Genomic DNA, 14,384 nt, shown 5'->3' with positions numbered 1-14,384 from the left:
GAAACTTTACTGGAACTTATTTGCGCAATACCTACAACCTCCACTATATCGACAACCACCCACAGGTGTAGGCAAGACTGATTGATGCTTCAAGCGTGTCAGGAGGCTGCCTGTTCCAACAAGCTGCATTTCTACTTCCGCTTCCACACAGGAGTTTTGCCCTTGAAAGCCCGTCAGGAAGAACGAAGCTTCTTCCTACCATGGGGCGCAAAATGTCTCCTGTGTAGCAGGCGGGAAACCGCACAACACGGCTTTATGGAATGTTACACGGCGCACATCTTCTGGGACGAAGTAGGCGTTTTTTTTTTTTTTGCATGAATATGAACCTCACGTGACTAGGTCTCTTGCGCCTTGTGATTGTCCAGTGCTCCGAACGCGTGGATGTGATGGAGTGTGTGCATTGCCCGAAACCAGCGTGGTGGCGCCTGTTGGACAAAGCAGAATGGATAGTGAGCACACTCGAGTTATCTGGCTCCGACGACAGTCTTCAGAAGGAACTGAAGCAGGGCTGCCGCGCTGTAGTTGCCTTCAAGACACGGCAATGCAAACGGTTCGAGTACCGCTCATGATGCATGCAGCGTTGCCCAAAGGGTTTCTCTTAACTCCACTCTGATTTTCCCCAATGTCTTTTTGGTGGCGCATGTCGGGTTAACAAGACTTTCTATGTCCTCTTTTTACCAGACCCCTCTATATAATTCTTTTTGTGCATTAAACTCCTGTCTTGCTTCTTCTGGGAGACGTGACGCGAGAAACAACCAATACTCTCGGCTTTTGGCTGAGTAGTTGTACATAAGTGAAGATAAAGGTGTTTTGTTTTGGAAAAAAAAAAAGCGCGTGGCAGAGCGCTCGCCTTGTAAACCAGCGGTCATGAGTTCGATCATCATTGGCGACTGAATGTTTTTCAGCTCCCCTTTGTAGCGAATGATGTGCATGCGCTTCCCTAATGTCTGCTTCTAAGGCAGCGTCTGTAACACGCGCCGCTGTAGCTGAGTAAAACAATGCAGTAAGGCCGTTTTACTGAGCAAAAGTAGCGATCGTTGCAGCCCTTTCGTTAAGCTTAAAATAGGATGAATTTTATATAAGGCCTTTGCAGAAGCATATTATTGCAACTTGTTGCCCCCATTATTCTAGTGCTGGCACACAATACTGATACCGAAGAAAGATGATGGTACAAGACTGAAACAAATTTTGGGTTATTATCCAATGTGTTTGGCAAATGTAGAATATAATACGTTATGAAACATCCTTGCTTCGAGGTTGCGAACCATAATTAAGATGTTGTAGGCTCCCGTCAGATATCCGGCATAAAATTATCATTTTAGTATCCAGTAGTCCCGGTCACTGGATGAACATATTGAGAACTCCTTTCGCACCCTATAGCTCTCAGTTTGCTCTACAGCTACATTATCTTGGTAAGGCAGTCGACACCCTCTGCAAAAAGGAAGACATGACCCCACTCTCAGTTCAGACGTCAAATCTCCCAGTGATCACCACTCCGAACTTCTCCCAACCTAATCATGGCGGCTCGCTCTAGTAACACTACCATCTGGCAATGGAACTGCAGAGCGTTCGCGCGCAAGAGAGCGGTCCTTCAGCAGTTCCTTACCGCGAGCGATCCCCCTGAGATCTTTGCACTTAAAGAAGCAGGGAAACACGCGAAATTGGCTGGATATTGGACTTACACATCGGTAACAGCAAAATCTCAGGTGGCCACTCTAGTTAAGAGAAACCTTACGGCTAACTTACATGAGCTAGACTCCACTTTACCATACCATATCCTTCTGGAAATTCTCCCCCGACCCTCTCGTGCGACCAGGCAATGCCTCTTCGTGCTCAACGTGTACAGCCCGAACCGATCACGCAAGGCCGTCTTCGGGCCACTTTTCTTCCGTGTACAGCAGCTAGAGCGAGGACGACCTCTAATTATTCTGAGTGATTTTAACGCTCCGCATCAAGCTTGGGTTTACCACTACGACACGCTTAAAGGCTGATAGCTTTGAGATGATTGGCACACACTCCATCTGGACCTCCTAACGGATATCACCCAACCCATTCGGAAAGGAACGGGAGTCTCCCAGGACACAACCACGGATCTCGCCTTTACGGGATCGGGGATCGCAGCTACCTGATGCAATACTCGGGAAACATTCAGCAGCGACCACTACGTTCTGTAGATTGTCATGCAGGACCCTCCTCGACAACGTATGCGACCAGCTAAAGTGGTCAACTGGGACTGCTTTCACGCCAAGCGAGAAGAGCAAGGCTCCTTCCCAAGCTATCACAGACATCGCCGCTTGGTCAGCCGACATCCTCAAACAAGCTGAAGACATCACTGCCGAAGTAGCTGCGGAGGACTCCGTACCAAACTGCGACAGATATTATGCCCAACTGTGTGACCGCAAGCGCAAGCTGGAGGCCCTGATGCAAACTCACAAGTGGGATCGGGATCTTCGACGACGGCTCGCCCGAGTCCATACCAACATCGAGAACTATACCGTAGAGCTTGCACGCCAAAACTGGCACATTATATGTGACCAGATGGATAAGGCTCCTTACACCAGAAGCACCTGGCAACTACTCCGTCACCTCCTCGACCCTGAAGGCAGCAAGTTACAAGCTCACCAGAAGCAGCTCACCACCAATTTCTCGGCACCTCAGACACCCTCAAACAAGAGCTACCAGATACCTACATCCGCCCGGGACCAGTGATATCCCTCCCTCCTTATCAGGGGAATGAACACGTCCGTTTAGATGCTCCCATCACTTTACCGGAGGTATGAGCCGAACTTAATCATCTCAAGACAAACTCAGCGGCAAGGCCAGACCGGATATCTAACCGTATGCTTCGGAATCTCGACGACGCCTCGATTCATGCTCTCACAGACTTTCTAGAAAAATGCTGGGAGCGGGGAGCCATCCCGCAAGAGTGGAAATGCACCAACATCGTTTTCATCCCCAAGCCGGTCAAACCACTTACTCTCTCGAACGTCCACCCCATTTTTCTCACGTTCCGCGTGGGAAAACTATTGGAGCATGTAATTTAGACTGGTCTTCTTCGTTACCTAGAAGAACATCTCCTACTCCGAGACACGATGTTTGGTTTTCGGCCGCACCTTGCGGCCCCAGACATCATGCTCTTGCTCAAGCATCAGGTGCTGACACACAACACTTTGGACACCAAAGTCATAGTTGGCCTAGATGTCGCGAAGGCCTTTTACAATGTCCGGCACGAAGCCATTCTGCAGAACCTCGAGACCCTAGGGGTGGGACAACGAACGTATGCATATATACGCAACCTTCTCACGAACCTCACAGTGCAACTTGACACCGGCCCAGGAGATCCTTCCATCATCTCTCTTGGGAGCCGGGGTACACCTCAAGGCCAGGTGCTTTCACCACTCCTGTTCAACATTACGCTGCTTGGCCTACCCAATCTTTTGGCAGACATCCCTCACTTGCACCACAGCCTCTACGCCGACGTCTTCACTCTGTGGAATACACACGGCAGTGACGGCCAGATCGAGGAGACTCTGCAGACAGCCATCGATCCCATTGGTACCTACCTGGCCAGAGTCGGCCTCCTGCTCGGCCACCAAGTATGAATACAATATTGTCCCGACCCCGGGTAGACGCCCCAGATCACCTCTGGCATCCTTCAATCTGCAGATACAGGACACCCCTATACCCCGTACCGACCGAATCCGCATCCTGGGCCTTCATCTACAAGATAATGGAGGAAACACCACTTCTCTTCAACGAATAGATCAATCTGTAATCCAGATCAGCCGCCTGCTCAAGAGAGTCTCCAACAAGCATAGGGGCACGCGCGAATCTAACTTTTTGCGCCTTGTACAAGCCTTCGTTTGTACTCGCATTGCCTACTTCGTCTCATTATCTTCGCCTCACGAAAACAGATCAGGAGCGACTGGATGCATCACTACGAAAGGCATTCAGGATAGCATTGTGTCCACCCATGTCCACTTCCACCGCCAAACTGATGACTCTCGGGATCTCCAACACAGTCGGCGAGCTGATTGAAGCCACTCTAACTTCCCAATGTGAGCGCCTCTCACTGACACATGAGTTTCTGCGCAGTGCTGCGCCAGATAGAAATCACCCCTCTGAGGGCGACTTCTACATATATGGACCTCATGCCTGAGCAGAGACTCAGTCTTCCTATACTTGCGCTTCTCAAACGTATGCATCCAGAGTATCATACAGACCGCAGAGCCGATCGAGCCCGGCAACTCCAGAAACGTTTTGCCGGTCGCCCCGACGTTACATACACAGATACTTCCCACCACCCCCTTCTCCCCGCTACGGTTGCGGTTGCATTGGCACCGCACCGAAACTGGCATAATGCCTGCAGCGTCCTCAACGCCGCAAGTGTTACCACCGCGGAAGAGGTTGCCATCGCGTTAGCTCTGACCGAGCCCTTCACCAAAGTAGTCGCTAGCGATGCTCAACAAGTAATTCATAACTTCGATGCAGATCGTATATCCCAACAGGCACACACTATCCTCCGATCTCACCCCTTACCGTCTACACCTCGTCTTCTCATATTAGCCCCAGCCCATGAGGCGTTCAGCGAGAACGCACAGGCGCATGCTCTAGCCCGAAAACTCAACTGCCGGGCGCAGCACCCTCCTCAGCCTGCAGCTTCCTCTGACACTCCCCAAGGCACTCATTCACGCCTTGTTACTACTAGGACGTCCTCCAGCATTATCGGCTCGAACGGTGCCTATACCCCCCAGTAAACCGGGAACTATCCCGGTGCGATACCGTCCATTGGCGCAAAATACAAACAGGAACCTTTCCAAACCCATCTCTATATAGTGTCACGTAGTGGTGACGAGGTCGACAACACAAATGAAGGGTCGATGACTGCACTAAAGGAACTGCACTAAAGGAAGGGTCGAGGACTGCACTAAAGGTTGAACGAAAACAACCGGTGCTGTAGGCTGGGCCATTGTCAGCGTCGATGTCTTCCGAAATCGAATGGGGTCAGGTAGCAGACCGTGCTCTGGCTGTAGGCCTTGAAGTCGGCGGCTGGCTCGGTGACCTGTAGGCTGGTCTTCCAGGGCGACAGGAACAAGGCTGGGGTCTTCGCTTGAAGGATCAGAGGCAGCACCTCCACCAGATGTCACGTAGTGGTGACGAGGTCGACAACACAAATGAAGGGTCGATGACTGCACTAAAGGAACTCTTTATTTGGGCTGACTTGCGCCCGCAAAAGAACTAAGCAACTCGGCGGCGGCGATAGAAACAAACGTGCTCGTCGATCGTCGAACAAAGAATGCTCGTCACACTCGGCAACGCTCAATTTAAAGGCTGCACAGAACAATCTAGATAACGCCGCAAACAGCTACCAGCACGGGCTGGAACATTGTGGAAAGACACCCGAGTGGCCGGAACCTTCGAGACAGATCTCGGTGCGTCTTGCGCTACAACAAAACTGATAAAGGTGTGACTCGCGACATCGAGCAGTAACAAACAAAGATTACGGAACTCAGATAAGCCTGTATGCCGGCGGCTGTTAAAAAACAACAAATACTGTTTTGAAGGTTTCGCGGCAATAGAAAACTTTTCCCAAATATTATTGCACCTAGTTGCAAACACTGCTCACAACCGGCCACATTCCTCCACATGATGTGGACATGTACACAACACAAGGTAGACAATTCAGCTACAGTGGATGCGTGGAAGTCCCTCTTGTGTACCACCGAGCTCGCCCAACAGCGCTAGCTCATTTTGTGCGCACTGGAGGCCGCGGAGTCCCAAAGGATCCCTGCTGACCTGCTGAGGAATGATTGACTACGTAGAAAGTAAACGCAGAAAGGTAGGGCTATAAAGTTATAATGACCAGTTTACAATAGATAGCGTATCAAAGAAAGCGGTAGGCGAATATGTCTAATTAGGACGGGTAGTAACCGCAGATCAGAACCATGAAAGGGAAATAGCTAGAAGACTAAGATTCATATGAAGCGCACTTGAGAAGTACTCACCGATTATGAGCAGCAGCTTACCTGTATTGCTCAAGAGGAAAGTATATGAGTTATACATTTTACACACCTATGGGGCTGAAACGTGGAAGTTAACAAAGAGGGTTCTACTTATGTTGAGGATAACGCAGAGGGTTATGGAACGGAAAATTGTAGTGGTAGAGAAAATGGTAGAGATAGGACACGTGCAGAGTGGGTCAGAGGAATAAGTCTAGTTAGTGACATTCTAGTCGAAATCAAGAATTGCGGAGGGCATGTAGTGCGAAGAGGGGATAACCGACCGTCGCTAAGAGTAACAAATTGGATTGAAGGGACGAAAAGCGTAGAAGGGGGCGGCAGAAATTTAGGTGGGCAGATGAGGTTAGGAAGTTCGCAGGGGTTAAGTGGATACAGCGAGCGCAGGACCGGGTATAATCCGGCTGATAATGATGATGCGGCAAGCAGACTGCTCAGTTTTCATCGATATCCCTATGAAATGCGTTACCTCCAAACATTAAAAATCCTCGTTGAACACCTCAATTTATGCAGCGACCTAAATACCATAAATATAAAACAATTAGGTTTTCTGTAATTCACTGGTGTGTGTTTTCACTGGTTGAAAGTAAAGTATGTGTTATGTTTCATTTCCGCGTGAAATTTTATTTTCCAAGTGCCGCGCATTCCTACAGTCATTAAAACCTCACTCACAGGAGTAACGACGCAGACTGGTGGGCAAATTGGTACGCCATCATACGAGTGTAACAGCGCAGCATCACTGAGACGTACCTGGTACAAAGTTGTCCCTTTCTCCCCCTTTTATGCTCTAGTGCGCTGTAATACCATTATTCTGTACAGGAAGTCCCCTTCAGTCGTCTAATATGCGACTTCCTGCCAAAATGTAACCACCAACCAAATGAATAAAACATTTATGATATTGATTAAGTATAGTTTATCAAAATTTCGATGCAAATACGAAATCTTTGATCGAGAGAGTGGTGTACAGGCTCGTGCACTGTCCGAGTGAACTCGAAGAGATGTGGTGGCTCTTTTCGAAGCGCTTCTGCGTCCCACACAGCCCCACATGGCAGTAAAGCTGCGCAGAAGCGAACTGACCATGAGGCAGTGCTTCGCATGGGCTTCAGTGGAGTAACAGTGCGGATCAGTTGATGTTTCATTATGTATTATTGCCAGCGCAGCACAGCAAGACACACGACTAAGACACGAGAACAGCTTGTGTGCCCTCGTGTCTTAGTCGCATCTTTTTCTGTGTTGCGCTAGTAATAATACATAATTGCATGATCTGCAACTTTGCTTCAAAGCGCATTCTAGGCAATCTCTATGACGATTTGAAGAGGCGATCTCGCGGGTTCACCCTAAAAGTTGACGACCCTGTACGTCAGAGAGTGTTACAGATGTAAAACCAATTTACATTACTTGTGATTGTCCGCGACGAACCGGCGCGACTTGTTTGAGTTTATTAAACGATTTTAGTTTTGCCTCGGCAGAAAAAAAAAATATAAGCACCGGGAACAAAAGGCAGCAGCCAGCGTCTGACAGGGTGTGTGCGACTGCGTATTGACTCAGTTGCTAACACTGGGTTGGACGCATGCTTTGGAGTTTCGCGCCTCACTTCAGGTGCGTTTATTACAAACATAGCCAACTAGAGACAATTCTACATTTGCAGCTTCGCGTTGCTAAAATGTTTCCTTATTACCACAAAGGATAGGTTATAAGGGGGGGGGGGGGGGGGGGAGGCACGCTAGTAACACGAAGCTCGTCTTGTTAGCCAATGACGAGAGATGAATATTAAATGTATCTAAAATTATTATTACATTTAAGGAATGGCTCATACTCGCGGCCATAACTCAGTTTGTCCGGCCACGAGAAGTGTCATACTTCTTCGCGAGTTTCCGCGGGATACCGCGAGATTGTGACGTCATCACCTGGTGATGCCTACCGTGAGGAAGATAGTTAAGACTAAATAAATCTTGTCTCCACAGGGAATCGAGCCTCCATACCTTGGAACCCCAGTCGAGTGCTTTAACAAACTATGCTACGCCCGTAATCATGAAACGAACTTCATAATTTTCCTTGTCTACCGTGAAGATGGTAGAAGAGCGCCAATGACGCTGCAATTAGTGATAATGCCAATGATAGCATTATCAATGATAATGACGGTACATTAGTTGACAATGACAATTAGATCAAGCGTGATGCACTGTGTGCTCCAGCAACGCCTCAGGCTTTCGCATTTCTGCAGGTAGATTCCGAAGCGCTCTCGGACTTTTTTTTTTCCATCGCTGTACTTAAAGGAGCACAAAGTTTCTGAATCCAAGGAATATTAGCACATAAGAATTCGCGGCTATAAAGCCATACGTTAGATATGGTGTCCGATGCCAGTGAAGAGCGTTATGTCACCTAAATAAGAAAAATTAAGCGTACTACCATACGGCATCAGCATCCCAAGGTGAGGCGACAGCCAAGAGTGGAGGTTTGTAAAATTCGCGTGTGCACTTATGATGCAGTGATGTAAACATATAAAGCAGAAACTTCGGTTTCCCCGTACGTGGGCTGCACAAAGAAACACTCTGGTTCATTGGCCCTCTTTCAATACATCGCGGCAAAACGTGAAGGCGCTCTGACCTGAAGTAGGGTATGAAGTGGGACACGTGGTGTTTTCCTCCAGCGTCGAAGAGCATCCTCGCCTCTTGGGTAGGTGGCTTCACTCCTTGGTATCTCTCTCTTTTTATAGGAAAAAAAAAAATAACGGATAATTACATAACCATGACTAACGAAACCTCGGTCACCTTATAGTTGCTGATCAATAAGCATGTGCTGTAACCACTAACTCTTAAACTATTGCTACTTTTCGAGAGTACGCATCACCTCGAGGACTCAACTACTGCCTAGATTTATTTTGTAAGCATCCACATAATGGCATCCTCCCCAGAACGCAAGGAGCGCAGAGGGCGACCTTGAAAAAAGGAGAGCTAATTACCATATGCGCTATGTTCGAGGCCCCTAATTTACCCTTGCTTTCCTGGTCCGTACTGTTTTCTCCGGCAGTGGTTTGTTCACGATCACATTAATTCGTGTACGAGCTCGTGACCTCAGCTTGGTGCATAGCAATGCCGGACTCGTGAGACATACCGGTAATCCCAAAGCGAAGAGGCTAGTTTCTCGGCGGGGATCCGGCCCAGAAACACCGCGTACCGCCATCTCTCCACAGAGAGAATCCAGGGCAATGGTACGAGCTTGAATAATGCCTCCCTCAGAAGTCGCGCCACCGCGTCACGACTAGAGGGCTCGGCATTCTCGGTCCCCTTGGCGAGCTGCACTGGAGACCCTACAAGAATCAACCTTAACGTTAGCACCCCATAATGCAAAGGAGTATAAACATAGTCTGTAAAAGAGCATTTAAAAACAAAAAATACACACACGAGCAGAGCACTGAGCAGCCAGATTTATGCAGATATAAAAGCGTGTTTCCTTAAAGTCATGAATGCTGGTGGTGAAATATTGAGGACAAAGATACATTAGAAACTCGATCAAAGAAAGAGCCGCTCACGCGAAAATTTGTGGGCTCCCAGAACAATGTTATCCGTCCGCGACTAGCCTCCTAAATTGTGGCTTTGAATATTATCGTATGTAAATGCACGCATTGACATCCTCTTGCAATCTTGTCCCGTCATCCACACGCAAAGCTCTCCTTTCCGGTAACCAAGGACCAAATGTGTAACGCGCACGTGTTGTCGGCGGCATAAGCGAAAGTGATAAGCCTCGCCGAAACAGAGGATCGCGAAGCTCGAGCAGAGGCAATAGAAAGTCGCGTAGGCGTGACCGCGGCGACATTGGGGCTCGCTTTTATGACCTCGAGTGCAAATTTTACGCTTATCGCACTGAGTAAAACGGCCGAGACATCCGAGTAGTGCGCTTACGCCGAGAGCCGGTGCACTTTCCGATATCAGATCAAACCGAGTGCCGACTTGCGTGGTGGGATATAGTGTGGTTGAAGGAGCGGATGCGTACATCTATGCCTTTTGTCGCAGTATGCGAGCAGCATTGGTAAAGCTGGAGTATAGAACAGCCAACGAGGTTATAAACGGCTAGAAACAATGGCACTTGAGGTCTGCTCATCATTGATCGAACCCTCGCATATGCTGCGGCCGGATGTCGTGATTGGTGAACTCTCATGGCTACGCCCAATCAATCACTTGCATAATTTACGTGAAAACCTAAGCGACGAATTCATTCCCTGGAATGCTCGTGCCGGTTCCGGCCTTAACAGTGCTGCACGGTTTTCATCCTCACAAGGCATGGATGGCATTTGACTATGCGAAAGCGTCTGCCTCCCCCACCGTGTAACATTGCTGCTAGCAGCTCGCGTAAAGAAAAACCCCCCTCCCCCAATTCCTTTGTGCCTATCTCGCATTCCGTGAAGATCTTAGCTGCGATCTCCGCAGGGTCGTTGCTTCAATCTGTTCTAGCATTCCGAGTGAAGTTAGGTTAGCTCCAGCAGTCAAGCAAGGTAATGTGTGTGGAACGCGGCATATAGGGAAAGCGCGCCTACTACGTATGCTATTTAGCTCGCCGTTGTCACAAACCGTTCACGTATAGCTTAAGTAGAAAATAAATAAATAGGTCGATTTGGGTAGTAGGTCGACCACCAGAGTATGTGAGTTCTAAATAAGAAAAAAGCAAAGAGCGTTAAATTCCCCAAACGTACCGAAAAATATTCTTGCCTTCAAATAACTGCAATTGAACATGCTGGTGGTATTTAACTTCATTTTCATTTACAGCCTCCTCGAATAGAATTTACATGCCAGAAGGACACGCAGCACGCTAGCGTTACCCAGAGTCATCCGAACTCGAGTCGGATGACGCGTGCTTCTCACTGCCCGTGTCCCACAGTGCATCGTCCTCTGTGCCGTCCAGCACTTTGCTGATGTTGTATTTCCAAAAATACTTGCACATCGCTCGTCTCTTTGGAAAAAGACTTGCGGACAGCACCGAGCCACACAGAGTCACCAGTGTTGGATGTCGCCAGCCACCGCTCAGAGTTGTTGGGTTGTTATTTTTTTTTTTCGTTGTTGTTTACGGAATAACACATGGCACATACCCACACAAGGGGATCGGCCAAGAACTGGTCACCAGAGAGAATTTTAAATGTGTGGTTACATGTCTAAAAAGAAAATGGTTGGATGTGAAGAGGAAAAGAAACGAAAAGGTGAAGTAAATGAAATAAAAAGGAAAAGTCATAACTCGCATGGGAGATTGACGCTGGGATTTGTAGATCAAATAATATAAGATAAAATTTAGCAAGGCAAACCCTTTGATTCCAGTAAGGAATTTTGTATGACGGTAAGAACAGACCTGTGAGTGTGGCTAAGGTTGGTTGCGCCAGATGGTAATAAGATCGGGTTACTTAAACTGGGGCCAAGCTGTTGCGATGGCTTTTCCAACAACCGTCTCGTCAGCGGGGTGAAACGGCGGCGAAACAATAAGAAATGATCTAATGGTTCCTGTTCACCGCAAAATGCGTAGGCGGGAAAAAAATGTAAAAATATACCTGTGAAGATAAAAATTTAAGGGTGATATACGGCAGCACAGAGTCGTTAGAGAGACCTCAAGTTGCCGTGAATGATATAACTTCATAATTCATGAATGTTTGAGGTATTAAAAGATGTCCAGTTTGCATGCTTAATAAAATGCTTCTCCGAAACCTCCCTGCTATGATGTACGCTGCAACCGGAAGGATATTAACACAGGGCTACTGAGGAACGCTTTTACCAAGCATCATCCATCATTTAAATGTACATTGCTGTGGCCTGGTACCCATACCATGTGCACCATATCATGTGTTTCAAGTGTCGAGGGAGCAATGATATGAAGGTGTTTAATATCGGATAATCCACTGTCGAAGGAAAGGATGAACACAAGGATAGGGAGAGTCGGTAATGACCGTCACAGCAGAAAAGAGGAGTCTAGGTTTCGTAGAGCAAGAGCCTTCGCCAGAAACTTCGTTTGAAAAATTGAGGTGAAATCCGGAAGACGCACAAAAAAAACACCAGTCTGGAAGTGGACAATATGTACTTACACATTTATTTTCGTTACAATGAGATGCGTCGGTTAGAATAGTTAAGCGAGTAGGAAGCCACCTTGAACTATTTTCTAAGAATCCATTTAAGAATAAGCGGTGATAAATGTTTACCATTATTGAGGAAAATGTCGTCAAAGACAGTTTCAACGGAAGACCCGCTGGTTTGCGCCGGAAGAATGCTAGGAAGGCGAACATTAAAGGATCAAATAAATTTTGAACTAGAATTACTTGCGTGGTGTAAAACCTTGGCCAACTGACACCGAAAAAGGAGGTCGGTTGGCAACATAAAACGCACAGAGATTGGTGAAAATTTGATTCTATATCTTAAGGTACGTCTGAAGAGTTAGAAATTGAAATCTAGATAACAAATGTGGTATTCGGCCTTCAGGGTAAAGCACTTTGTTGGCCACCAATTTGGGAAGTCGAAACACAAGTGAAGCGGCTCCCGCTCCAAAAGAACGAGCGGGCGAATTTTTTAACTAGCGAACCAGAAAACAATACTGACCCGAAATCTAGTACCGGACGAACATACATGTCATAAACCATTAAAAACATATCACTCCGCATTCCAGACCGGGGACGACTTAGTCTACGCAACATGTCCACGGCCCGAACTCCTTTCGGGACGACATGCATGGCTAATGTGCGACTATAATGTAAGGATTATCGTCGTAAGTGACACCAGGATTTTTGAAAGAACTAACCTGAGGAAGCATTTGTTGCTGATACGTTAAAGACAGACTTATGAGAACTTTTATTTTGAAGAGCAGGACGGCGCTCTTACTCACCTTTACCGAGAGTCGCAAGCCACACAACCAGTTCTCAAGAGAGTTCAGGTACGATTTCAGGCGAACGTATCAGATGCAGGCGTAAAAAACGAAATGTCCTCCGCTTAGTCGCAAGTTCGGACTTCATGATTAATCAAAACTGAGCTCAAGAGTATGCGGAAAAGCGAAGGTGAGAAGACTGTCCCTTGAAGAACGCCTTTGCCTTGCTTGCATCTGCCAGAATGGACAGAAAAATTACCTGTGTTGGGGGAATGGAAATATCCACGCAACTAAATAATGTGGGAACTGAACAGTGCAGTTTTTTCAATAAAATGTCGCGTTCCACACTACCATAGGTGTTGTCTATATCTGATGTCACCAAAGCAGCGTGCATTAGTTTGTTGCCATGCAAGGGGAACTATATGACTCCGGGGGTCGGGGGTCGGAATGCACCTACCAGATGGGACACTTTGGACGGAAACCAAATTTACAAGGGCTGAGGATATTTTCTTGGTTCACGAAGTGCAAATACATATGACCATTTCAATTATTTTACAACGTTTGAGGTCAATGAAACAGTTCTAATATTATCCATATAGTGGGCACCGCCATTGTTCTTAAGTAAAAGAATCACTTTGGCGAGTTTCCATTCAGGAAGTATACCAAACATGTTTAAAGGAATAGTTCACTCGCTCTAATAAAGAGTCAGGATTGTGGATAGCATTGACATTAAAATTTGCTCACTTCGTCTCGAAATAGCTTATCGCTATTACATGCTGCGCCGCCACAATATCGCCACGTCGCGTTGCTGATGATGAAGCCTATCGACTTTAGCCACCCATTTCTGCAAGCCTCCTTTAGTTTTCCCGCTTATAACCCTTATATATGAAGTGGTTTACTTTTTCCTATCGGTTTTTTTTTTTTTTTTTTCAAAGTGGAACTTTTTTGAACCGATGGCGAAAGGGTAGTTTTCTTCGAAACTTTTCTTTTCAAGGTAGCTAACAGGATTTTTTTGTGTTCTTCCATCTACATCCTAGACAGGAGGTGTGTGTCCTATTCGGCTCAGCAAAATTATTATGTCTGAATCTGAAGCAGCGGGTGTAAAATGAGTAAGGTAAATAAAATGCGAGTTTAACGCGTTTGTTTTCTCCCGCTTTTAGAGCGACCGGTCAAAATTATTTGGCTTGTTTGATGCATTATACCAACATTCAAACTGGGAACGCTTAAATATCTTAGAATTCGTTTTTTTTTTTTTTTTTTTATGGTGCAGTGAAGTCTGCCTTATTCAAATTCGCCTAATATGAACTTCCAGTTTGTTAAAACCGATGTTTCGTTCCGTAAACGAAACCCGCATAAAATAAGGCTCCCGTCAACTCGAACTACGCATTATTCGTATAAATTTTCGGTCTCCTTTCGAGTTAAAATTCTTGAGAATGAACCGTTTTCGACGAACCGCGGCCGACGGACAGTTGTCCCTGCCTGAATTATTTCATTTTTGCAGCTTTTTTCGAGTGTGTAACATTATCTGGGTGAAGA

General features: G+C 46.9%; 1 protein-coding gene across 1 annotated transcript in view; it reads right to left on the bottom strand.

The window, feature by feature from the left end:
* LOC146186257 (angiotensin-converting enzyme-like) overlaps positions 1–14,384 on the bottom strand; it is a 91,496-nt gene that overhangs the window by 55,060 nt on the left and 22,052 nt on the right. The window contains exons 7-10 of the mRNA XM_084608020.1: positions 12,680–12,695; positions 11,355–11,366; positions 9,132–9,304; positions 8,625–8,723 (exon numbers count right to left, since the gene is read on the bottom strand). Of these exons, the coding sequence (XP_084464146.1) occupies positions 8,625–8,723; positions 9,132–9,304; positions 11,355–11,366; positions 12,680–12,695 (300 nt within the window). The remainder of the gene's footprint in view (positions 1–8,624; positions 8,724–9,131; positions 9,305–11,354; positions 11,367–12,679; positions 12,696–14,384) is intronic.

The sequence above is a fragment of the Amblyomma maculatum genome, chromosome 6, assembly GCF_055883805.1.
Source record: "Amblyomma maculatum isolate TAMU_Amacu chromosome 6, ASM5588380v1, whole genome shotgun sequence".
NCBI classification, from domain to species: Eukaryota; Metazoa; Arthropoda; class Arachnida; order Ixodida; family Ixodidae; genus Amblyomma; species Amblyomma maculatum.
This window is presented reverse-complemented; position numbering and strand designations above follow the sequence as displayed.